The sequence below is a fragment of the Podarcis cretensis genome (genome assembly GCF_951804945.1).
Source record: "Podarcis cretensis genome assembly, chromosome: 8".
In the NCBI taxonomy this organism is placed as follows: Eukaryota; Metazoa; Chordata; class Lepidosauria; order Squamata; family Lacertidae; genus Podarcis; species Podarcis cretensis.
Window position 1 is genome coordinate 60,619,129 of NC_137177.1, and position 25,765 is coordinate 60,644,893.

Sequence of the window (25,765 nt, forward strand, 5' to 3'; positions counted from 1 at the left end):
TAGAGAAACTCTCTGTAGCTTGCTTGATTTGGACATCACGGTGAACTACAAGTAAAAAGGGTTGGGGGGTGAGACAAACGAAGCCAGCCTGAGAGTCTGCTCCAGCTGGACAGCTCCCCTCCCCATCACAGGACAAGTCTACCATCAACCACCCAGGGGGAAGGATCCTGATCACTATTCACGTATTGCTGCTGCCTATTGCAGCTTTTAAAAATAACAAATGCCTTGGAAATATCTGCACCATGAAAAGTGAGAAGGTTGGGTAGGCCTAAAGGGGCTGTACAGGGGGTGGGCGGAAGACAGATGAACAGTGGGCCCATTGGCAGTCATTCACAGAACAACTTTAGCACACACAAGTTCAAAGGAATTTGCTCCCTTAAGTCAGTTCCACAAAAAATAAAAAATCAATGGGACTTCAAAGTGCTTAACATCAATAGAACTGTGTTCCTGGAAAGTCAGCAGGATGCAGTGGACACAGGGTTGGACCTTGACCAGGGAGATCTGGGTTAAAGTCCGTGCTAAACCATGGGTTACCTTGGGCCAGACACATAGGCTCTCTGTCTCTCGGTGTAAATTACTTCACAGGATTGTTACGATGATAACCATTTAGGAAGGGGAAATAACAATTTTGTAAGAGGTCTCCTTAGAGGCAGGGTGGGATAAAAATGTATCTTCTACCTTTATACAAAGCTGATTTGTTGAATCAGAAATTTAAATAAGGAGTCTTAATATATTGGCACAGTGGACTTGATCCATATCTTAATTAACCTATGCTGATTTCACTTTTACCCAGCCAAATAAGGAGATGCCTGACTGTGTGGCTTTCTTCCAAAGCCTCTGAATCTGCCCCCAGAGTATTTCTTTTTAAAGAAGGAAGATATATGCTAAGAATGAAGCAGAAATTCTGAAGCTGTCGCCAGTTCTATTTTCCCAAATAAGCTTGGTCTCTAACATGATGGGGCAAACTTTTCACACACAAGCACGGAACAGCTGCCCAGCGAAAGCAAAGGACAGCTGGAAAGTGTCAGTTTGGGTTCTCTATTACGAGACTAACTTTGTTTGCAGAATGGAAAACAGTAGTGAATCCTCGGAGCCCAAATGGAAGGCAGATTCACATGCACGGCAAACTCTAAGCACGTGAGCTGCCCTTACATGGCGAGTTCTGGGTGTTCCCTTCTTCCCATATCTGAATATCACATGAGATGTTACTTAAACACACACACACACACAACTTCTGTGCAACACAATACTATAAATAGCTCTCATTTCCTTGTTGATACTGTCGTTCACAGTGCAGATTTAGGAATAGACCTCATCAAAAATGCTAACTCAGTGAAGATCCAACTTATCTTTTACACAAAAGAGGGAGAGCAAGGAGAAAGCAAGCAGATATCATGTCTTCATTAGCGGATGAGGGAATAAACACTTTGTTTTTACTTTATTTATTTTGTTTATATCCCACCTTTTCTCCAAGAAATTTAGGGCAATGTGCATGATTTCTTCCCAGCCCCTCCATTTTATCCCAATAATAATCCTGAGAAATAATTGAAGCTGAGAGTAATTTTCGCAAGGCCACATAGTGAACTTCACAGCTGAGTACAGATTTCAACCCAGCTTTGCTTGAGAACTATCCCAACACTTCCAGGAATCTGGCTTATGCTGGTGTCAGATCACTGGTGCACTTAGCTCAGTACATGGATACACCTAGCTCAGCTCCTAAACATGTAAACTTCTCTCCAGGGTTCCAAACAGATGCCGCGGACTGAACCTGGATCATCTGCATGCAAAGCATCTCCTCTAACACTGAGCTACAAGTCCTTCCCCAAATACAACACACTGGCATGCCTCTGGCAACTCTTCTTTCACTTTTGGCAGAATCAGCTGGGTTTTCCTAGAGGCTAGCTTTGCACAGGAGTGACACACATAACAAAAACAGGTCGAAGGGTATCAGCTGGTCTTGCTGCTTATCAAACTCGGTTCTAAAGAGGAATTCTGGTGCTGTCAGAGCACTGGGTCACAAGCCAGAGACTGCTGTGAAGAGATCAATGGTGCACAGTGAAGCGACAAAGTCTTCTCCTGCCATCCCCCAACAGCAGACTCAAAATTGTTTGCTGCTCTTAAAGCTGAACATTTTTTTAAGGGGGCTTAACGAAACCCAAGAGGAACGCGGGTGGCGCTGTGGATTAAACCACAGAGCCTAGGACCTGCCAATCAGAAGGTCAGCGGTTTGAATCCCCGCAATGGGGTGAGCTCCCATTGCTCAGTCCCTGCTCCTGCCAACCTAGCAATTCGAAAGCACATCAAAGTGCAAGTAGATAAATAGGTGGGAAGGTAAACGGCGTTTCCGTGCGCTGCTCTGGTTCCCCAGAAGTGGCTTAGAATCATAGAATCATAGAGTTGGAAGAGACCACAAGGGCCATCGAGTCCAACCCCCTGCCAAGCAGGAAACACTATCAGAGCACTCCTGACATAATAGAATCATAGAATCATAGAGTTGGAAGAGAGTTGGCTTAGTCATAGAGTTGGCTTAGTCATGCTGGCCACATGACCTGGAAGCTGTACGCCGGCTCCCTCGGCCAATAAAGCGAGATGAGCGCCGCAACCCCAGAGTCGGCCACGACTGGACCTAATGGCCAGGGGTCCCTTTACCTTTACCAAAACCCAAAAGGATACATGTGGAGGTGGGAGATGAGAACTCCCAGAAAGAGCCACAAGTCCTTTGTGGGGACACAAAGGTGGGGAGCTATTTATTGCACTGTGCTCTTTTAAAACTTTGCTAGCATATGTTCTGAAACTAGCAGGCTTCAGCTGGAAGTCCAAGCTGCCACTCTCTTCATAAAAATATGTTCCCTGCATACTTCCTAAACATTGGACAACCTCTAGTGGTTTCCACGTGAACAGCAGCATGCTGTTACCACTTTGGTAGAGCACTGTCAACAGCAGAGAGAGATATATATTGTCAGGTTTGCCTGCTTCAGCCCCACATCAATGGCCAACAGGGGATGAGAACATCATATCACCTAGATTTAGTGCTTGATATATGTAACAACAGCAAGTCAGTCCCTTAAGGGGGGGGGGACGCTTGGCCACTCCCATGTTTAGCATGCTAAGGAATATGCTGTATTTGGACATCTAGAAACATCAAAGTATATTCCACAATGCACAGATTGTGCAGGAGGCCTCCTCAAACACACACAGGAGGCTGCAATGGCTAATTGTGTTGTCCGGCCTATTGTATTAATCCAATTATAACAGGTAGTGGAAGCTGTGAAACAAAGCTAACCTAACAAAGCTAACCTGAAGCGGAGTGATTTGCAATCACCTGGAGGATGTTCTGTCTTGGTGTCTTGATTTAGATGTATGGAAAAAGCAGGTGGGCCAGGTCATGAAAACTGCACAAAAATGTATGGACTGCCTACAGTGCCATTTTGAAAGTCTATGTGGGGAAGGACTAAGGACCTTCCATTGCTTGGTAAAATTTGCCTTTTCATGTTGCATAAACACACCATTTCCCGAGAAACTACCCACAGTAAATTCAGGAATTTGTATTCTAACAGGCCCCAGATATATGACTAAACAGGAAGAACACATTTTGATGTATGCTTTCCCAAATCATTTTCTTGAACATAAATCTCAATTTGCTAGACAACTTTGGCAAAGCCCTAAATTTTATTTGTTCATTTGAAGTGTCCCATTCCAACAAAGTACAGAATGGCAGTTGTCACAACTTGTTGCAGACAGTCAATCACCACCTTCAAATCTCCTGTAGCAAATATGTTTCCGCTACTCTTTTTTGCTTGATGGTTTCTTAATGGCCCATTACCAAACACCCTGAGGGTATATTCCTCTACTACTAGCCACTACAACTTGGTCCTAAAGCTGGTTCCTGCCTAGCCTTCTTCAGGGCTCTCCATAATCCTGGAACCACATTGGTATTTATTTTTGAAATGAAAGGCAATATATAAATCATCATCATTGCCATCAACACTGTTTTTTTAAAGAAAGGGAGTTCTATAACAGGGATCAGCAAACTTTTTCAGCAGGGGGCAGGTCCACTGTCCCTCAGACCTTGCGGGGGGCCAGACTATATTTTGGGGGGGAAATGAACGAATTCGTATGCTCCACAAATAACCCAGAGATGCATTTTAAATAAAAGCACACATTCTACTCATGTAAAAACACCAGGCAGGCCCCACAAATAACCCAGAGATACATTTTAAATAAAATGACATATTTTACTCATGTAAAAACATGCTGATTCCCGGGCTGTCCGTGGGCTGGATTAAGGTGATTGGGCCGGATCCATCCCACAGGCCTTAGTTTGCCTACCCATGTTCTATAAACTGCAGGTGGAAGGGAACCATCTTAGAAGAGGCACCCCCCCTTCAATGTCACCCACAAAAGGGGATGCCTCTTCAGAGAAGGGCCTCCTGCAACATATGTGTGCACAATCTTAAACACAAAGTTATGCCCATTTCCTTTGCAGAACTGTTTTTTTAGTCACATGCATATTTAAATTGAATCAATCTGTCAAAACCCATCTGACTAGTTGGCTATCATTTGTTTGTTTCGGTGGCAGGACTCACTTCCAAGTATCTCACCCACCTTTCCATACACTCCTGAATTCAGTTCCGTCACAATCGCCAGTCACTTGTGAACACTGACTCCGGACAAGTGCATACCAAAGTCTCCCAGTGAGGGTGGGATACAATATATCAAATGAGGCGCAACTTCCAAAGATTAAATAGGATGAACAGATGCTGTTTTTGAATACTGCCTTTGTGTACCCCACTATAAATAAATAATATTATCTGCTTCTATATTTACATGTAAAGAAACACCCAACCCTCCTGAGACATTTAAGATTCATTTTCAGCCTCCCAATTAAAATTGTTCCCCATTTCTACAAAAGGAAATTAACAGCACAATCCTATGTGTATCTACTCAGAAGTAAATCCAGTTGAGTTCAACAAAACTTACCTAAGGCTGCAGTCTTAAACACACCCACTAGAGGAAAACTCCGACTGAAAACAGTGTGGCTTGCTTCTGTGAGTAAACTTGCATAAATTGAAACTAAATCCTTCGAAGACAGAGGTCCTATGGCTAGGTCGGGATGGCATGGGGATGAGGGACCAACTCCCTTCTCTTGCTGGGGCCCAATTAGTGCCATTGCCTTCCGTTAAGAGTTTGGGTGTAATCCTTGACGCCTCCCTTTCCATGGAGGCGCAGGTTACAGCAACAGCCAAGGCGACATTTTTCCACCTTTGCCGCATCAAGCAGTTGGTCCCTTACCTTTCCCGCCCCGACTTGGCTACAGTGATCCATGCGACGGTCATCTCCAGGCTTGACTACTGTAATTCGCTCTATGCGGGGCTGCCCTTGAAGCTGTCCCAGAAACTCCAGCGGGTACAGAATGCTGCAGCGAGGCTCCTCACGGGGTCTCTGCCATGGGAGCATATTCACCCAGTGCTTTTCAAGCTGCACTGGCTCCCAGTGGAGTACAGGGTCAGATTTAAGGTGCTGCTTTTGACCTTTAAAGCCCTTCACGGCCTAGGACCCTCATACCTACGGGACCGCCTCTCCCGGTATGCCCCACGGAGAGCCTCAAGGTCCATAAATAGCAACACCTTAGTGGTCCCGGGCCCTAAGGAAGTTAGATTGGCTTCAACCAGAGCCAGGGCCTTTTCAACTCTGGCTCCGGCCTGGTGGAACACGGGTCACGTGGCCAGGGTGACGAAGCTGCTCTGGCGAGCCTGCACCAGCGCAGCACACGGAAACGCCGTTTACCTTCCCGCTATAAAGCGGTACCTATTTATCTACTTGTACTTAAGAGTGCTTTCGAAACTTGCATAGGACTGCACTATAAATTAAGACCATTTGTAGCAGAATTTAAGGATGCTGACCGTTAATTTTTCCCCTGCTGCAGAGACTGCTCCCTGGGGGTGGGGGGGGAGATGTATGTAGCAAAGCAGATTTCCATAACCTGAGCCAGATGCTTTGGACTACAACTCCCATCAGCCCCAGCTAGCAGAGTGGTGCTGGCTGGTGCTATTGAAAGTTATAGTCCAAAACACCTTGAAGGTACCAGGTTGGAGAAGGGGCTGTTTGTAATGCATGAGTTGCAGTGTGTCTTTCTCCATTGGGAAGACAACAATGATGTCAAGGTAATAAAAAAGGGGGGGTGGCAGAGCTGGGAACAAGCTGAAAACTCATCTACGGTTTGTAAATCACCACTTCGCAAACGGAGCACTAAAGATACCTGTGTCCTCGGATATCAGACTGGTCACACACTCCGCCGAGGGCGATTCGGTGGAACTCTCGGCCCAAAGTCTTTGCCACGGATCTTCCCACACTAGTTTTTCCAACCCCAGGAGGTCCCACAAAGCAAAGGATTGGGCCCTTCAAGTTGTTCTTAAGCTGTCTGACTGCCAAATACTCCAACACCCTCTTCTTCAACTTCTCCATAGCGTAATGGTCATTGTCCAGAAGAATCCTGGCTGCACGGATATCCAGGCGATCTGTTGACCAAATGTTAATTGTGTTTAAACGCCAAGCTTAAGCGTCTCTGCTGGTCAAATAGCCACAATAACGTATAACCCTGGTAACACCACCAATATTCCTTCCCTTTGCATTTTTCAAACAATTTGTAGTAGCCATAGTCTACAGAAGCATAGAAGACTCCCTTTACCTTTTGTACTTTTGCTCCATGGCAGTTCCACCATCAGTTCCAAGTAATTTCTAGTTAAGGCATATTCTGGCATTGACTGAGGCATTTTCTTTAATCTAGAAGAACAGATAAAACTGAAATGTGTAATTTAAGCATATTTGTTCCTAAAGATGTGTGCTCATCGGTTCTGTATTTTAAAATCCTAGAAAGGAATCTGAACATGCTAAGCTTCACTTGCAACTGTGCTGCACATGTTTAACTGTTTTTAAAGCCACAGTTACTGGATTCATCCCCTGATTCACTTTGTGTTCCCATGATTTTGCCTCTTCTCTCAAGTATAATTTATCAGCCATATGTGTGGTTCCCTCCAGATGATTTGGACTACAACATCTGTAAACCATGAACCTGGGCCACACTGGCTGGGGTGGATGGAAACTGGTGTCTGAAACAGCTGGAGGGCACTGGCTTCGGAAGGCTGGATTACGACGTATTAAAAGTGTGGTATTCAAGAATACAGAAAACATGAGAAGTCAAGTACCGTATTTTTCGCTCTATAACACGCACCTGACCATAACACGCACATCGTTTTTAGAGGAGGAAAACAAGGGAAAAAACATTCTGAATGAAACAGTGGATGTATCATTTTTGTGCTTCATGCTGTGGCCACAGACATGTGATCTGATGGTGAATTTGGGCTGACCCAATGCAAAGATCCTGAGGATCCATGTGGATCCATGTTTTGTAACCACGTTTTTGCACCATTGCAGCCCCAGGCAACAGTGGGTGCGTGATTTTGGGGGGGCAAGGCTGTAGCCATGGACATGCTATGTGCTCTGATGGTGAATTTGGGCTGACCCAATGCAAAGATCCTGAGGATCCATGTGGATCCATGTTTTGTAACCACGTTTTTGCACCATTGCAGCCCCAGGCAACAGTGGCTGCGTGATTTTTGGGGGGCAGGCTGTAACCATGGACATGCTATGTGATCTGATGGTGAATTTGGGGTGACTGAATGCAAAGATCCTGAGGATCCATGTAGATCCATGCTTTTTAACCACGTTTTTGCACCATTGCAGCCCCAGGCAACAGTGGGTATGTGGTTTTTGGGGGGCAGGCTGTAGCCATGGACATGCTATGTGATCTGATGGTGAATTTGGGGTGACTGAATGCAAAGATCCTGAGGATCCATGTGGATCCATGCTTTTTAACCACATTTTAAGTGGGGAGGGAAGGAAAAACACAGAAGGGACAAGGAGCAGGAGAGGGGTGTGCAGAGAAGCAGCTGGCTAAGAATGCAGGAGAGGGGTAGGGAGGAAAGGAAGGCAAAAGTTTTCCCTCACCTACCCACCCAAGCCAGCCAAGCTCACGCTCTCTCTCTCTCTCTCTCTCCCTCCTGCATGTTTTCAGCTTTCCCCTCTGCTTGCCTGGAGGGGAGGGGCTTTCCCTGCTCTTTGTTCCGTTTGAGCAAACACAGCAAGGAAACAGAGGTGGGTGGGCAGTAAGACCCTGAGGCAGAATGCCGGAAAGCAGCCGCTTCCTCTTTCAGGTTTCCCTTCTAGGAGACGCGCGATTTGATTTTTGCCTGCTTTTTTTTTTGCCTCCCCTCGCACCAGTTGGCTCCAGGGACCACACATTCGCTCAATAACACGCACAGACATTTCCCCTTCCTTTTTAGGAGAAAAAATCTGTGTGTTATAGAAGGAAAAATACGGTAATAGCTTCAAAGATTGTAAAACAGATTTTAAAATCAGATTTTAAAACGTTAGAAACTGAGAGCTTCAGAATCTAAATAAACTACCTACCTCTTAACCTCTTTTACACACACTTTTAAAGCCTGCTCAGGCATACTGGAGGTTCGAATTTTCTTTTCAAGGATAACAATATCGTTGTGGTCTTCATCCTCCTCCTCGTCTTCAGCAGTGCCTGGAAAGTGGGTGATCCTTCGAATGGGACGTATCGCTACAACCTAAAAAGTTTGAAAGGCTCAACAATAGCAGGAACTTTCTCTGTGTGAGCTTGTGGCTACTGCACTAAGCAACCACTTACCCAATTCATTCATTAACTTTATTAAAAGATTTCTATACCACTTTTCATTCACAAAAATAAATATTAAAACGGTCCACACAATAATAAAAGAAAACAAAAATCATCATTGGGAAAATCAGTAAAAACCATAATAATGACCTGCTAAAATTTAGCTGCTAAAATTGTTGCTATTTAAGAATGTTTTAACTGCTGGCTTAGTGATCTGATAAAAATCACATGGCTTTATATTCAGGTGTACGTAAGCCACCCTGGGACCAGCTGATAAATGCCGATGGAAAATAAATAAATATTTCATAAAATACATTTAATAATGCTTTTGTCTTTATCACCTACTCTAACATTATGTCAGCCTCCATACAAAAGCTTTAAAACACATTATTTAATTATAATAATTGAAAGATTACCCTTTTGTCATCATCCTGTTTGGATTTTCTAGTTTTCTGAAGTAGTTTCAAGCCTTCAATCTGCCTAACAAGCAATGGTATGGTCATCTTGAACCGTTCCTCCAGCCCAACAGCATCTAAAATCTAACAGAAAGGCGCAACATATTAGGTGTTTTTCCTCACCTACTACAGTTTCCAGACTCTCTCCCACAAAATACATTTGCTCTATCTGAAATGTGTCAGTGCCGCTGTATGGAAAAATCAACAGGTGGTTAGCTTCAAGGAACATATCGGAATGCTTGCAAGGGGATCAGGGAGCAAGGAAGCTACGTTGTAATATGGAGATGCTGAAATGAAAACCTGTCCTGTCTGCTGATTCTGTTTTTTAATCTCATATGTATCTCTGAGTTTAGCCACTGTGTGTCTGCCTAGTGCAGGGCTGGGAGACCTGTGGCTCTCCAGAGGTTGCTGGACTGCTCCCATAATCCCTTCCTATTGCCTATACTGGCTGGGGCTGATGGGCATCACTAGTCCAGAGACACCTGGAGGCCCACAGGTTCTCCTGCTTTACCTGGAGATTGAACCTGGGGCCTTCCACGTGCACTTTACATATTCGCCATTCCTAGCAGTAGGGTAGCCAGACTTTCCCTAAAGAAGCAGAAAAACCTATAACCCATGACCCCAAAAGGAATGCGCTATACTTAATGTACAGAACAAATCCACTTTTATTTCTTTATAAACAATGCATTGCTTAATTCCAATTGTCTCTAAATGGTTTACAACACAAAAATATAAATCAGTTAAAACTGTAAGATCACACTACAATTTAAAATGCCTGCGGGAATAAGAAAAAACATTCAATAGGCACTGGAAGTTCAGTAGGGAGAGAGCCTGTCTGGCCTCAGCTGGGATTTCCATAGAATTGGGCCCACAATACTAGGGAGAGGGAGTGTTTGCCAAAGACATAAGTTTAGAACGGATGTTCCATGTCAAAATGTATGAGAACAGTGTGGTTTTCAGGATGTAGGCGTATACCACTTTATCACCAAAGCTACACATTGTGATGGTTTATACATTTTTTTTATTTATGGCAAAGGTCTCGAGGCATTTATTTCTGCGCCAGCATACTCTTGCTTCATCCTTTTGATAGATGGAACACTTGGAAACTGAGCAGAGTTGACTAGAACAGGAGACACTCTTTTTCTTTGTTCAGTCTGTGCAAAGGCAGCACACCCTACCTGAAGCTTCTCCTGGTTGCTGGTGCGGATGATGGAGGTTAATATATCTGGTAAAGCTTCCCTAGGCAGGTTGTCTAACAGGCGTCTCAGTTTAGCCACTGCAGGGATTGACATATCCAGCATCTCAACCAGCTTTGTCATAGAAAGAAAGAAAAAAAAAACATAGTGAATTTTCAGAACAAATATCATTTTGGATAAGCTGCACAAACCTATACCATTACACAGCTCAGAAAGGAATCTGTCTGAAACTTTCTCAATTGCAGCAGTTTAAAAAACCATTTGTCTTCAGGCAAATCTCCTTCATGGATCTACCTGAACAAAGAAGGATGATTGGCATCAAGAAGTCTGTCAGCACTGCTGACTCAAGAAGAGCTTGAGGGGCTTTTCTGCTGTACAATTTGACTGTCTTTCTGATGCAATTATCCTCAGGAGTTCATTCGCTTTGCATAACATGCACATCTATTACTCAGGGCAAGCAGTAGCTTGCAGCAAGCCCTACAGCCCTGCCAGCATGAACCACATCTTAAAACCATGTATGGAAGCACTTAGCTTATGTGCTCCTTTGCTGAGTCCAAAAGCATCAGCAAAACAAAGAAACACAAGCCTCTGTTTCTGATTATCAGGTAGGCAAGCCCTTAGGTGTCCAAAAGGATTCCCAGCAAAGGACTAACGAGAACCTTAACAGCATGAGGGGTGAGGTAAGTCGCCACATACCACACAAGGAATCAGTTGTACTGAATTTTCCTATCACTTCTTAAACTGCCTCCACATGAGTCCCTCTTCCTGTTAAGGGTTTTTTTTTTTATAGAGAACTTTGCAAAAGCAAAAATGGTGCTTGTTGGGCCCACAAAACCAGAAGTAGTGGTTTTGAATATCATCAAAAGCATAATTAACAAAAAGTTACTGCCCCTGCTTATTCTACTCACCAACTCAGCCTACGCCCTACGCCCATCCCCAACAGCTGACCAAGCACCCTCCTTCTATACCACACACCCCCACCCAAAGTCTCTCCCCTCTTGCCACAGTTAGTGTGGTCACCTACCGGCAGCCTCATAAACATGATGACACCTTACATTTTTATGCGTATAGGAAGAAATCCAACTATAGTTGGAGAGTAGACACATATAATGAATCTCTCTTTCACAGCTTCAGAGCACCTGTCTACCTAGACAAATACTATTCATTCTGGCGGGCAGCAGCTCTCCTGCTTAGTTCTGTCCTTGCTACCTGAGACTGAAATGCTGTTAACTAGAGATACCAAGCCCCCAATGCATGTGGTCTACCAGTGAACTACAAGTCCTTCCTCTATAATCAGACGGGCGGGGTACAAATAATAAAATTGTTGCTGCTGTTTATTAAATTTCTATACCACCCTTCAGCCAAATATCATAGGGTGGTTCACAACATAAAAATAGAAAATGAGAACATAATACGTACAAAGTTTTTATCTTGCCCTTCCTCCCTATGGAAGCCAGGGCGATAAACACACAAATTACAAAACAACTGAAACATCTAAAAGCAATTCCGGTACAGATGCAGGCTGGGAAGTGTCTCTACCTAAAAGGCGAGTTGGAAGAGTAAGGTCTTCAGCAGGAGCCAAAAAACATCAGAGACAGCATCGGTCTAATATTTAACAGGAGGGAATTCCAAAGGGCAGGCGCAGATTGTGAAAAAACAGACCTTTTGATAACATGGTATCTGCAAGAGGCTCTCTCCTGCAGAGTAGAGTAATTGACTGGGTATATAAGGGGGTGAGACAATCTTTCAGCTATCTACATTCAACACCCAGGGCAGTTTGCTCAACAGCCACTATAGATCAGCATGTCCTACTTCCAGCCACCTAACCTGCAATGCATATTTATAGAACTGCTCTGAGAGCTCTCCCAGTTCCTCCTCGGATGTAGACTTGTTGGTGAACTGTTCCAGCCGATCCAGCTGTTCCACGTCAGCAACAGGGTAGGGCTTCTCCTTTACCAGTTGCAAAATCTGGAACCTGCAGAGGCCTGTTATCAGCAAAGTGTAATGTGGCTTTGGCCAGTTGCTGCCAACCACCTGGACTGCCAGTGCTGCCGTGCCGATCCTGGAAGCATTAAGAGGATGAGTTACTTGCTGTGACACAACAGGAAGAGTGTGCTTTGATTGGAGCAATATAGCTCCATCTCACGATTTTGTTGTTATATTGCCATTGTTTTAAAAAACTATTGTTTTAGCCACTTCGTTGTTTGCCACACTAGGATCATTTGGCAAGACAGACAGAAGACATTTAATAAAGAAAGAAAGCAGTTTTACTGACTATAGGTGCAGCTAAGATTCATTTTTTAAAAATTGAGTTATTAGACCAAGGAGTGCAACACTACCTACCACCTTCTCTTCCATCATTGTCACTTTTCTTGTGTCATGGGAATGTCCTGACCCTCGTGCCTAAAATCCTGAAGAGCTGCTGCCAGTCCGTGTAGACAATGACTGTAATATATCATTGTTCTACATGTAACAAAATGCAGCAGAATTATCCGCATGTATTAGGGTGGTGTCTTTTATTGTAAAATTACTACCGTCATGCTGCAAAGTCAGCCCAGTGATTGGCCAGGGAGTGATTAGAGCTGGTGAAAGAGCACAGTAGAGCACATGATTTGCACGCAAAAGATTCAGGTTCAATCCCTGGATCCTCCCAGTACGGTTGGGAAAGTCCCTGTGTTTGAAGCCCTGGAGAGCCACTGCCAGTCAGTGTAGGCAACACTGACCTAGATGGCCCATGGTTTGGTTCAGTACAAGGCAGCTTCCTCTGTTCCTCTTTGAACCAGCTTTGCACACAGAAGGTCTCAGGTTCAATCCTGGGCATCTCCAGGATGGGCTATGAAATACCCCCTGCTGAAACCCCAGAGAACTGCTGCCAGTCAGTGTAGGCAATACAGAGTTAGATGGGGACAAATAAGCCTGACTCTGTCCAAGGCAGCTTCCTATGCTCCTATGGCTCAGGGTGGGCAGCTAACAAGGCAAGTGCAGGGACGGAGGACTCAACATATAATAATAATAACAACATTTATTATTTATATTTATTACTTATACTCCGCCCATATGGCTGGGTTTCCCCAGCCACATGAGGGAGAAATAGCTGTGGCCAAGAAAGGTAGGGCCGTCGGAAGGAAGAGGGCGCGGTTGCCATGGCGACGAAGACCAGGCCCTTAACAGGCAGTGAGATTCTCACTGTGAGAAACAGTTCCCATGGCGACAGGGGGCGTATCTCTGGGAGGGTGGGCAGCTACCATGACAAGAGGGGGCGCACCGCGATAGGAGGGGAAGGTAGCCATGGCGACATAGGGTGGGGGGGGTAAGAGGCTCCCGGCGGTTGCCGTGGCGACGGGAAGGGTGGGCGGGGCTCCGACCTGTGTAGCGGGGGCAGCGCGTCGAGGTCGCTGGGCGGGTCGCTGGTGTCGGGGATGACGCCGATGATGGTGCTCTTGAGCGACGTGCCCTTCAGCAGCCGGCTCCGCACCAGCTGCATGTTCCGCGGCGAGTCCACGCTGGCGCGCATGGTGGAGCCCGGCAGCAGCACGGCCTCCGGAGTCAGCAGCAGCGGTAGCCGGCTCGGGATCTGGATGGCGCTGCCGCCCGACGACTGGGACGACGCCATGGCGAAGCGCTCGGCTCGGCGGGGGCAAAGGCCGCGCGTCGAGCGTTTTGCAGGCCGCGCTACGGCGGCCGGCGAGGGCTAAGCGCGCACGCCGCTGTCCCCTGCAGGCTGCACGGAGCGCTGCGCTGTGCCGTTTTCCCCCCGCGCTGTGAGAACTAGTTCGTCAAAGGAAGCGAATGAAGCGAATAAAAACGATTAGGTGGGGAGAAAAATAGTCAGCTTAATAGAACCACCTGGCACTGGATACATAATTTGAAAGTTTCCTAAAAAAAAACAAACTTTGGTCTACAATGCTTTCTTTTAAAGCACTTTTTATTAATTGCTTTGTCTTGCAATCCTGAACACACTTAGGAGACAATAAACGTTTGAGACTCGCATCTGAGTAAACTTGCATAGGATGGTACTGTTAAGAGAATGCTTAATCTCACCAGTGTGGTTGCATTTAAGTAATAGTAAAAACTCAAACCTCCATGTGTATTAACTAGAAACTTTGCAGCTGAGATTGATTTTCTAGGAATCTGCCAGAAGAAGGCTAGATCAATGAAGACAAATATTCCTTGCCTTTATCACAGGGCAGCTGTCATGAGGCCTGCATAGTAAAACTAGCACTAAAATGTACTGAGCCAGTCCAGAACAACATAGAAATATTCATCACATAAACTCAGTTATAGTATTTCCTACCTGGACATTATTTCCGCCTGGGAAATTTGTCTTGTTTTCTCCATTTATATGTTGGAAGGGACTTATTTCAGGCAGCTTATTCTGCAGCTGAAAACTAGAAATATTTGTTCCGCTTTGAATACTTTGGTTGTCATCCACCCTGTTGCTGTGTCTACTACATCCACAAGATGTCAGGACAGCACACAAAATTCAATTTCTGGAATTTGTTGTTGTAAATAAACTATATTTTGTGACTACATCTTTTACAGCAGCCTTTATATATATATATTTAATGAATAAACATTTCCTTTGCTTCAAACCCCATCAAATATTTAAAATATATATAGAAAATAAAGCAGTGGTTGAAAACAAAATAAATTGTGCACAGGTGCATTTAGAGCTAGCTGAAATCCTTGAGTCTTAAGGGCTGCTTTGAAGCTGCTATGCCACTGGAAATTTGCCATCCCCCCCCCCCCCCCCCGATCATCTACATTCTGAAATGTGTGAAATTATGTTTGGCAAGTCATTTAGTCAGTTTATCTCTCTTGCATTAATGACAGCAAAGTGGCACATCCCAGATTAATAGGTGCTTGTGAATCAAAAAAGCTTTGTAGCATCACTTGTTGTGAAAAGCCTCTCAGCCTCCTCTGCTCACTTTTTTGAATAAGGACAGTAATTATGAAATGTTGCAAGCTTTGGGAGATTTTATCACAGCTTTGCTAGTTGCTGTGCTTGTGGTGTGAAGTGATGCAATCAACTAATGCCATTCAGCACTTGAAAGTTGCATCAGTTTATAGTCTGGAGGGGTAACCTTGTTTCTCAATTGCAGCAAAAACTTCTCTCCCCCCTCAACCCCACATTGCCTATGACAAGAATGTCTCAAAATCACTGTAACTGACCAATATGAAGGACCCTATGACTTGAAAACATGCTGAATGTACTTTTGTTACCTATGAAAAAAATCTTTAAATAAAAAACAATTTTAAAAATGAAGAGTTTTGTGGCACCTTAAAGACTAACATATTTGTTATTCCTGGGATGGGGAACCTCAGGTCTGGGGGACAGATCTTTCCAACTAGTCCTTGGAACTGTCCCCAGACTATATACCTCAGCTGTTTTTCACACCCAAAGGGATCTTTTTATTTTTTTATTGTCTAGAATGTGCCCTTGAATCTTGATGGTGCCTTTTGCTTGTCTGGATGCTGAATAGAGGGGGGGCGTGTTTTGAAATTAGCATACTATACAGTGGTACCTTGGGTTGCATACGTTTCAGGTTACAGACGCTTCAGGTTACAGACTCCGCTAACCCAGAAATAGTGCTTCAGGTTAAGAACTTTGCTTCAGGATGAGAACAGAAATCATGCTCCAGCGGTGTGGCAGCAGCAGGAGGCCCCATTAGCTAAAGTGGTGCTTCAGGTTAAGAACAGTTTCAGGTTAAGCATGGACCTCCGAAACGAATTAAGTATTTAACCCGAGGTACCACTGTACAAAGGTACCATTTGCACCCATTGCCTTGCCCACTTTTGCTTCTGGCTCCACCAAATATTAACATGTGGCCCCTGAAAGGCTGCCCTGAAGGAAATGTGGCCCTCGGGCTGAAAAAAGTTTCCCCAATTCTGATGTATGTGGACTGCAGTAAACACGAGTTACAGGTGATTTGCAGGTAAAGGAATACATAGGAAGCATCCTGATACCAGTGCCCCATCCATACTATACATTAGTATTCTCACAGAGCTGCAGTTCTCAGTGATTCAATCCCTCTTCTCAGTGAACATTGGGAATTGTAGTTCTGTGAGAAGAATCCTAGCAAATCTCAGCGTCCTTAGGAAACTACAGCTCCCAGGATTCTTTGGGGGGAAGCTATGGCTCTTTAAAGTGGTATGATAGTGCTTTCAATGTACAGTGCTGATGGGGCCAAAATCAGATTATCGGTCCATCTAGCTCAGTATTGACAACACTGACCGACAGCAGCTCTCCAGGGATTCAAGAAGACAATCTCAGCTCTGAAGGTGTCGGGAATCAAACCACTGAATTGCCGGTCTAACTAGAGTGTAATTTAAGGATCCCCTGAGATCTAGGAAATGTGAATCAACTCCTAGTTACAACTATACTGGTTCCACAGTGTTCTCCCACAGCTGCACTTTTTTAAAAAGCTCTGGAATCAGAGAACCCGCAGTTCTCCCCAATCTGACTTATGAGGAAAAGCAGCAGTCAATGGATTACTCTAGTTCTGATCCAACAAATCTCAAAAAGTCAGCCGTTGCTTTGCTACTGTATTTGATAGAATGAGGTCCCATTGAGTATTCAGGACTCCAGGTAGCCCTTTCCAGGGGAGAAACTTGGCTTTATTTCACACAGGTCAAAGACCCAGTTTGGCACCCCCCCCCATGTGCATTTCTATGCACACAAGCTGGGAAACTCAATGGTGCCCCCTTGAGGCTTCACCTGGGGCAAAAACCCTGGGCTAGTCCCACCATAGCTACAGCTCTGCCCTTTCCCAGGATAGTCCATTCCATAACACACACCTTGCCTGGATTTCTGTTCCCTGTCCAACAGCATTCTGTGCTCATTGAGCATGCTCATTCTTACTAAAGGGTAGGGTGTCCCAATTTAGGATTCCCCTCTTTATTTTTTTCTTTATTTCTGTTTGTTACATCTGATTGATTACCATGGGAAATGAATGCCGGACTACGTAGGCTTTTGATCTGGTCCACCAGGGCTCTTCTTAAGGGGTAACATTTTCAACCCCTTTGCCTTCTCCAAGGTTACCCATTTCCTTCAACCAGAACTCCTATTTTAATCCAGAAACAAATAAATGCAGACATGAACCAACTGTCTCAGCTATCAGAAGTCTGAGAAATCTTGGGGAAATTAATTATTCCTAGCTGTGCTATGTCACCTGGGGCAACAGCCTTGCCATGCAATTCTTAAGGGGGTGAAGGGATCTCAAGGTCTTGATCTGGAGAGCCCTCATGCATGACTGAGAATCGTGCATCTGCAATCAAAACGAACCTTTGGACTAATTACACTGGCAACTATTAAAACTTTTGGACATGGAATAGTTGTTTGTTAAAAGAACTTCATTCTTTGACTGAACGGGAGAAGGAAGTTAGGTGGATCTCACATGACACAGTAGGTAAGAGGTTAGTCTTCTATTTTATTTTAGCAAGTTGGGTAACCACTTAATTCTAGGACTTCCTCACCCACACCCATATCATCAAAAAATTCTTGTTATTTTGGAGCCCGAAACCTGCAAGAGTGAATTATTGATTCTGGAAATACTTACCAAATGAGTGTTTTCATTTGGGAATACCTTTGATGTGTAGCCAACACAAGTAGATTCTTGTTTTCAGTTGTTCAAATCTGGAGTGCCTCATTAGTTCCATCTTAGTCCTTTGAATTACTTTCTCTAGAAATAATAATTATCTGAAAGCGCTATAGGAAAGTAAGTTAGGAAATAATGTGCTCTTCTCTGTAATTCTAAACTCGTCTAAGATTGTAGTAAATCTGAGTACTGAGTATGCTTCAAAGAAACACACACTTTCAGATTATTCCTCAGCACCTCTCATTACGCTGCTTGTATTGAAAACATTTGTTTCTGAATGCTTACAAAGGGCCATTGCTTAGTGGCAGAGGAAATGCTTTGCATCTACAGGGTCCCAGGCTCAACCCCTGACATTTCCAAGTAGGGCAATGAAAGACTGTTGTCTGAAGGCCTGAAGAGCTACTGACATCCCCTTATATAGACTAAGGGAGGAGGAATTGCAGCCCTCCAGATGTGTAGCTAAAGGAAATGTTCCCAGGTCCAGCTGAAGTGAGGAGATGATTCGCTCTCACCTGCTTAGTGAGCCTGGGTAGGGAAGGCATTCTTGCTCACCTGAAGATACAAGCCCTCTCCAGGTTTCTCCTGCAAGGTCTGACAACCCTGTGATCCACTTCCAAGCAGTGTTGAAATCCTGTAACTTCTTATACCGCAAATGTTCCAGGTGGGGCTGTTTTTCTGCTCCACTTTTCCTAAGACCATATAACACCAGTCCTGAAAGACCTACATTGGCTCCCAGTACATTTCCGAGCACAATTCAAAATGTTGGTGCTGACCTTTAAAGCCCTAAAAGGCCTCAGCCCAGTATGCCTGAAGGAGCGTCTCCACCCCCATCGTTCAGCCTGGACACTGAGATTCAGCGCTGAGGGCCTTCTGGCAGTTTCCTCAATGTGAGAAGCAAAGCTACAGGGAACCAGGCAGAGGGCCTTCTCAGTGGTGGCTCCCGCCCTGTGGAACACCCTCCCATCAGATGTCAAGGAAATAAACAACTACCTGACTTTTAGAAGACATCTAAAGGCAGCCCTGTTTAGGGAAGTTTTTAATGTTTGAAGTTTTATTTTGTTTAATCTGTTGGGAGCTGCCCAGAGTGGCTGGGGAAACAACAACAACTTATTACTAAGTCATAGTGAATGAGTGCCTCTCTGAGAAGCAGTTACTATTCCCAGGTCACTCAGTGAGCTTCATGGCCAATTGGGGGTTTGAACCCTGGTCTCCCAGGCCATGGTTCAACACTTTAACCACTGTATCACACTGGCTCTCTAATATATAAAACCCTACCCATCTGGAGGAGTCCTGTTTAATGACACTTTCCATGCAAGGTGGATCTTGCCCATTGTTTACAACAGCCAGTCCCTGGGAACAGCTGCTAACTTCATGTGAACATTTTTGTTCAATTACGCTTGTCCTGTTCTAACACTCAGTTAACAATGCCCTTTTGCTCTGAGGTTTTGCTGCTTCTTTCTATCAGGCAGTTTTTGCTGCAAAACACGTCCACAAAACTGACACCTTTTTTTTTTTTTATTCACAGCAGCGTGGGGTTTATTTTTGCTTTCTTTCTCCTTTTTTTTTTTTTTGCTAATTGTCTTGCAGACATTTTAAATAAATATCCTCCATGTTAATGACCAAAGTGAAAAAGACAAAGTATGTAATTTCCCAAATCAATATGAAGAAAGCGAAGAATGACTAATAACACTAATTTCACACTCATTTGCTAATCGGCACGCTCTGCACCCTGTGCCAAAAAGATTTGCTCTTTGTCATTCAGAATAAAGTGTGCAATTTAGCCAAATTTGCATCCCCTTTGCATAATTTGTTGTTCCACTTCCAAAATGTGGGAGTTTCAGTCGATTTAGAAAGATTTGTCAAGAAGTGAGGATGTCAGAATTAAGCACGGAGGTTCAGAGATGCTCTTTGCAAGGATGTTAAACCCCGTGCAGAGCCCCCTTTCAGAACCTTCACTCTTATAGTTAATTAAGAGATCCTATGAAGGAATCTGCAAATAAGCAGAAGAAATCTGTTTACATAGGAACATAAGAAGAGTTTGCATAGGAACATAAGAAGCTGTCACAAACATAAATACTGTATATGCAGTAAAAAATAATGTTTAAAAAGTTAAAAACAGACATCAATTTACCATTCTGGGAGGATGTATTCTTAATTGTCTGCAAAGGCCTGGCAGAATAGAAAAGTTTTCAGCAAGCATTTCAAAACAGAAACAGAAGGCCCCTGCTGAATCTTTATTGGCAGTGTGTTCCACCGAACTGGTCCAATGACGCTAAGGATTTGGCTTATTTTGTCATCAAGTGAGCCTCGTGAACTTGGGGAATGACCAGTGATGCTCCTGCAAATGATCTTAGTGATCAAGCTGGGATAGAAGGGTTCAGAAAATGGGCTCACACTTGAATCATCTCTCTTGTCTTAAAGGATCATTGCCTGAGCTTCTCTTCTTAGCATTTGGATGAGTTCCTCAGGAAGAAGGGTTGATTGTTAAACCACTGTGAGAATGGTAGCTCTGTGCAGGGAACAGGAGCTTCCCAACCACTGTCAGAACCCTAAACATTCTCCATTTACCCAGATTCTTTGGGAGAAGCCACTTTAAATGTATAGTGCAGATCATGTGGCCTGGGTGTTGACAGTATGGAGGACAGACAGGCCAGTGGCCTGACTCAGAATAAGGCTGATTTCTCTGATCCTTGATGTAACAACCGGTAGATCAGGCAACTGTTCTATCTGGTAGAATGCCTTTCCCTTACAAGTATGAAAAGCACTGATGCTGTCATCATCTCAGCGCCAAGTTACAGCTTATCTGTTTTGCGCAGGCGTTTTAGGTGTTCTTAAGTGGCTGACTGTTTAGCCTACCCCTGCTGATTTTAGCAGCCTCCATCTGTGTTTATTCCTATCTATTTTCGACAAGCTCATTCTAGCGTCTTGTTGATGGTTATGTATGAATTTGGCTTTGTAATTTATTTTACATTGTACACCCCACTTGGTACAAATGTTGAATGGTGGGCTGTAAATCTTCTAAACAGAATCATAGAATTGTAGAGTTGAAAAGGACCCCTAAGGGTCATCTAATCCAATCACAACTGAAGGATCCCTGACATGGCCATCTAACCTCTGTTTAAAAATCTCCAGTGAAGGTGAGTCCAACACATTCTGAGGAAGTCCATTCTACTGTCAAACAGCTCTCACCAGAAATAAAGTTCTTCCTGATACTTAGTTGAAATCTCATTTCTCATTTCACTCGGGTCCTACCCTCTGGAGCAGAAGAAAACAAACTTGTTCCATCTTCCATATGGCAGCACTTTAGATATTTGAAGATGGCTATCATACCTCTTCTCAGTCTCCTCTTCTCCAGGCTAAACATATCTAGTTTGCCCTTAACCGTTCCTCATAAGGCTTGGTTTCATAGGTGTCAACATTTCCCTTTTTTTAAAGGGAAATTCCCTTATTCCAAATAGGATTCCTCACAAGAAAAGGGAAAAGTTGACAGCTATGCTTGGTTTCCAAACCCTTTATCATCTTGGTCACCCTTTTTGCATACATTCCAACTTGTCAATATTCTTCTTAAACTGTGGTGCCCAGAACTAGACACAGGACTCTTGGGGAAGTCTGGCCAAAGTAGAATAGAGTGGTGCTATTACTTCCTTTGATCTGGACACCATACTTCTGTTGATGCAGCCTAGGATAGCATTAATTTTTGTTTTGTTTTGTCTTTTGCTCTGCTGCTGCTGCTGCTGCATCACACAGTTACCTTCTGTTAAGCTAGGGGTCTACTAAGACACCTAGATCCTTGCATATGTACTGCTGCCCTCCATCCCATATTTCTGCATCTGATTATTCCTGCCTAATTTGTCCCTAATAAAATTCATTTTGTTAGCTTTGGCCCAGTTCTTCAGTCTGTTAAGGTCATCTTGAATTCTTATTCTATCTTCTGAAGTATTAGCAGCGCTTCCCAGTGTGGTGTCATCTGCACATTTGGTGAGCCCCCCCAATTCCTACACCCAAGTCATTTATAAAAATGTTCAAAAACACCATCAGGCTCGGGACAGAACCCTGCAGTACCCACTTTCCCCCAGGATGACAAGGAACCATTGGTGAGCGCTCTTTGGGTTCGGTCAGTCAAGCTTCTTCAATCAGCTGGAGCATGTGCAAGGAGGAAAATGTATGAATATAGGGGACTTCCGGGTTAGCGCCTCCAGTAATGGCGGAATTCCTCTGATCGGGAGGAATTTGCTTCGTAGGAATCCGGGTCTGGCCGCCACGGCGAAGGCGGAGACCCACTAGAAATCACAGGCGGGTGAAGCCTGTGAACGTGGGATTCGGCTGGCACCTTTTGCGCCTTCCCTACTCGCGGGGAAACCCGGTTTTGGGGATCCGGAGCGACGTGGGGTGAGCGGTGCGGTGCTTCGAATTGACTGCTTCTTCCACGGAGCGTAGCCGCATAGCCATTGCCAGAGAGCGCTGACTTTTTCCTGTGGACAATTTGATCTTAAAGCAACTACACGTGAGTAGAGCGGAGAATTGGATTTTTAAACGTCTTAATTTGGTGCCGAAATTTGATGACCATAAGTTGATGCCTGCTATGATTGAATTTAAAGAAAATCAGATTTCGAGGATAAGAGCCCTACCTGAACTGGAGAAGGAAAGTTTGATAGATTTCCTTACACAGGAATTTGATGACTTTTGGGACCGGGACTTGGGTCAAGAAGAGATTAAAACTGTGAGGGCTCTCAGACTTGGAAGAGGAGGGAAAAAAGAGAAGAACAAAATAAGAGACTGTTGGAACTACCAGAGGAACTTAGAAGAACAACAGTCAGGAGTGGAAATTTTGAAAGACGTCCTGAAATACCTTTCGGATCTTAGATTTAACTACGGAGATTTGGTTGCCCTGTCGAGAAGGAATAAAATCATCTTTAGGTGGGAGTTTCCCCGAGATCTACTCTTTAGCCTCAAAGGAAGGAAAATGAAAATAAGATCAGTGAATGACAAAGTAAAGTTCATGTATAAATATGAAGAAGACTCGCAGAAGGGACTTGGAAAAGAGTTAAGAGCATCGGACAGAAGATCACCAGGTTGATAGACTATAGGGAATTGGCGGATATGACTGGCAGAATCCGGGACCAGGGAGAAGAGTCGGTGGAAGAAGACTGGAAAAAGTTTAAAGACTATTTATAAAAATATTGTAAAATTAATGAGTGTTAGAAAAATGTTGGAAAGGAGCTATATGGCTTTAGTAGAAATGTTACAAGGAATTAAGTATAAATAGATTATTAGAGTATTAAAGGGAAAATAAAGTTAAAATATGTTAAGACAATTATATATTAAAGGGAAAAATAAGGTTAGAATATGTTGGGATAAATTACAGGACAGAAAACAGAGGAAGATGGAAAGGAATTGCTGAAACAGTTAATTAAAGTGGAATACAAAAAGGGAGGTGTGAGGAGGTCGTTGAAACAAGTAAATGAAAGTTAAGATACTGAACTTATTAGATGTGTTTTAAATTGTGTTTGTTTGGTTTTGTTAATTTAATGTTTGGGGGTTGGTGCTGTGTGGTGTTTTTGTTTTTGTATTGTACTGTTTTGTTTTGTTTAATTCTTTGTCTTTCTTTTGCAGTTTTTAAAATGTTAATAAATATTATTTTAAAAAGAAAAAAGAAAAAAAGGAAAATGTATGAATAACCTAATAGAAGGGGGGAGTTTCAAATGCATATCAAGCAACCACACCCACTCTTGTGAATGGCAAGATTCAGAATCAACCTAGAATGAAAAGCAGCACATTAAAGATGAGTGAGAATGATTATGGATTGAGCAAAACTACACTTTTTTTTGCTACAAATGGGCTAGGAGCAGGCAGCCTACTCATACCAGCTTCTCTTTCTCGATCTGCCCAGTTCAGTGGTTACTCTAAACCAATTCAGCTCCTTTTCAGTAACAAGAGCAGCAGCAACCATTACCTATATTGTGTAGTTGAGCCATCCGTGATTCCTTAATCAGTTTTTGTGCCCTGGCTTGAAAGAATCTCTGTTCATTCCTCTTCAGATGGATTGGGAATTAGTGCCAGTTGGTTGTTTAAGCTCTGGGCATGGAATTTGTGCCAAGACCTGCTGGCAGCTGTGGGTACTCATCAACTGGCAAGAAGAAATCCTCAGAATGCTCTTTGCAGCTAACACCATGCAACTGAAAGACATCTCTCTCCCTCCTCAAGGCCCTACCCTTTCAAAATCATTCTCCAAAGCTTTATAGATTTCCTCCTTATCCTGTCTGCATATTTGTTGGCTGAAGGATGATCATTCCACAATAGGTACATGCTGGAATTTGCTGTTTGAGTGCAAACCTCACCATTTTCCCTCGGCAGTTCCATCAATTGATACAGATGAATATGCATTTCTGATCTTTTGTAAAGTGTTTTCAAATAATGTTTATATTTAATTTTCTCCCTCTGCAGAACCCAGAGCTCTGATTTCTTAAGACAATGTCCTGGAAAATTTGTACATGTGTTTCAGAATCCAGCAATAACAAGGCTGATGAAGATAAGAACGGGATCACTGGTTTGACCTATGTGAGTAAAATTATTGTTAGGGCAGTTATTGCTTTGCTAGTCAGATTATTTGTTAAGTCTGGAAAGGTCTGTTAATGTTCTATTAAAGGGAGTTTATAGGTCACAGAATGACTCCTAATAGCTAGGAATCTCTCCCTCCCTCCCTCTCTTTCTCATGAGATGATCAACTGATCGCAGATAATATGACACCCCTTCACAGGAAAGAAGTAAGCAAATGTGTGCCCCCAGGCTGGGTGCCCCAGACTCTCACTATATTGTTAAAGGGATTCATGCCAGAAATTTACGCAATTAAAGTGGATTAAAGCATCACTAGTACAATAAATCCACTTGGGAGAAAACCTGACTTTCTGAGGTTAGAAAGTCATCTCACTCCAAAAAGTGTGAGATGAACAAATGATTAATAGGAAGATGCAAAAAACAAAACAAAACCCTGCACTGTTGTATAACCTCTCCTCCATAAACTAAACAGAAAAAAAATGCTCAATAAAGGCTAAACTCTGCATTTGCTTTGTTCAAGCAAATCAAGATGGATGCTCCATAAACAGCTCAGCTGGAGGAGCCCAAACACAGCTGTCCAAAAAGTCAGAGAGAGAAAAAGCTGAATGCTTTCAGTTGGAGTTAGCCAGAACTGAAGGTGCAGCCTCCAGGGCTCCACAACTTGCTCCCTGGGGAGGATGTGCTGCTTTGGATAATCACTCTTTTGCCTCATCTCATGTTCTGCCTGCATATTTGTAAATAAGCAAATGTTAGAAAGACGCCTTAAGCCTCTAGGATATGGGGCTTCAGTGCCTGTCATCCCCCAGGCAGCTGCTTGGGGCCATTGCTGATGGTGACATCCAAGGGGCTCCTTAATTCCAAGTTACCTGCAGCTGTGTTTGTGGCCACCTTCTAAGTCCCCCAGTGTTATGCCCTGGCTCCATGGCTTTGTGGGTTAAACAATGGTCATTGTCCTAAAAACATGCAGTGCCCCAGAACTTCCATCATCCAGGAACTGGGGCAGGTTTTCAGTACTCTTTTACTCAAAGGAAAGTGCAGTGGTACCTTGGGTTACATACGCTTCAGGTTACATACACTTCAGGTTACAGACTCCGCTAACCCAGAAATAGTGCTTCAGATTAAGAAATTTGCTTCAGGATGAGAACAGAAATTGTGCTCCGGTGGCACAGCGGCAGTAGGAGGTCCCATTAGCTAAAGTGATGCTTCAGGTTAAGAACAGTTTCAGGTTAAGAACGGACCTCCGGAACGAATTAAGTACTT

General features: G+C 43.8%; 1 protein-coding gene across 2 annotated transcripts in view; it reads right to left on the reverse strand.

The window, feature by feature from the left end:
• The window catches only part of LONP2 (lon peptidase 2, peroxisomal), a 51,275-nt gene extending 33,332 nt beyond the window's left edge, over positions 1-17,943 (reverse strand). The window contains exons 1-7 of one of the 2 annotated variants that reach the window (XM_079988778.1): positions 17,912-17,943; positions 12,180-12,414; positions 10,335-10,466; positions 9,118-9,240; positions 8,470-8,633; positions 6,689-6,783; positions 6,260-6,518 (exon numbers count right to left, since the gene is read on the reverse strand). In XM_079988778.1, coding sequence (XP_079844904.1) covers positions 6,260-6,518; positions 6,689-6,783; positions 8,470-8,633; positions 9,118-9,240; positions 10,335-10,466; positions 12,180-12,414; positions 17,912-17,928 — 1,025 coding nt within the window. In that variant the 5' untranslated portion in view covers positions 17,929-17,943. Of the gene's footprint in view, positions 1-6,259; positions 6,519-6,688; positions 6,784-8,469; positions 8,634-9,117; positions 9,241-10,334; positions 10,467-12,179; positions 12,415-13,717; positions 13,987-17,911 lie in introns of those variants that run through there. The other variant, XM_079988777.1, reaches the window with a different exon arrangement.
• Between the last annotated feature and the right edge of the window lie 7,822 nt (positions 17,944-25,765).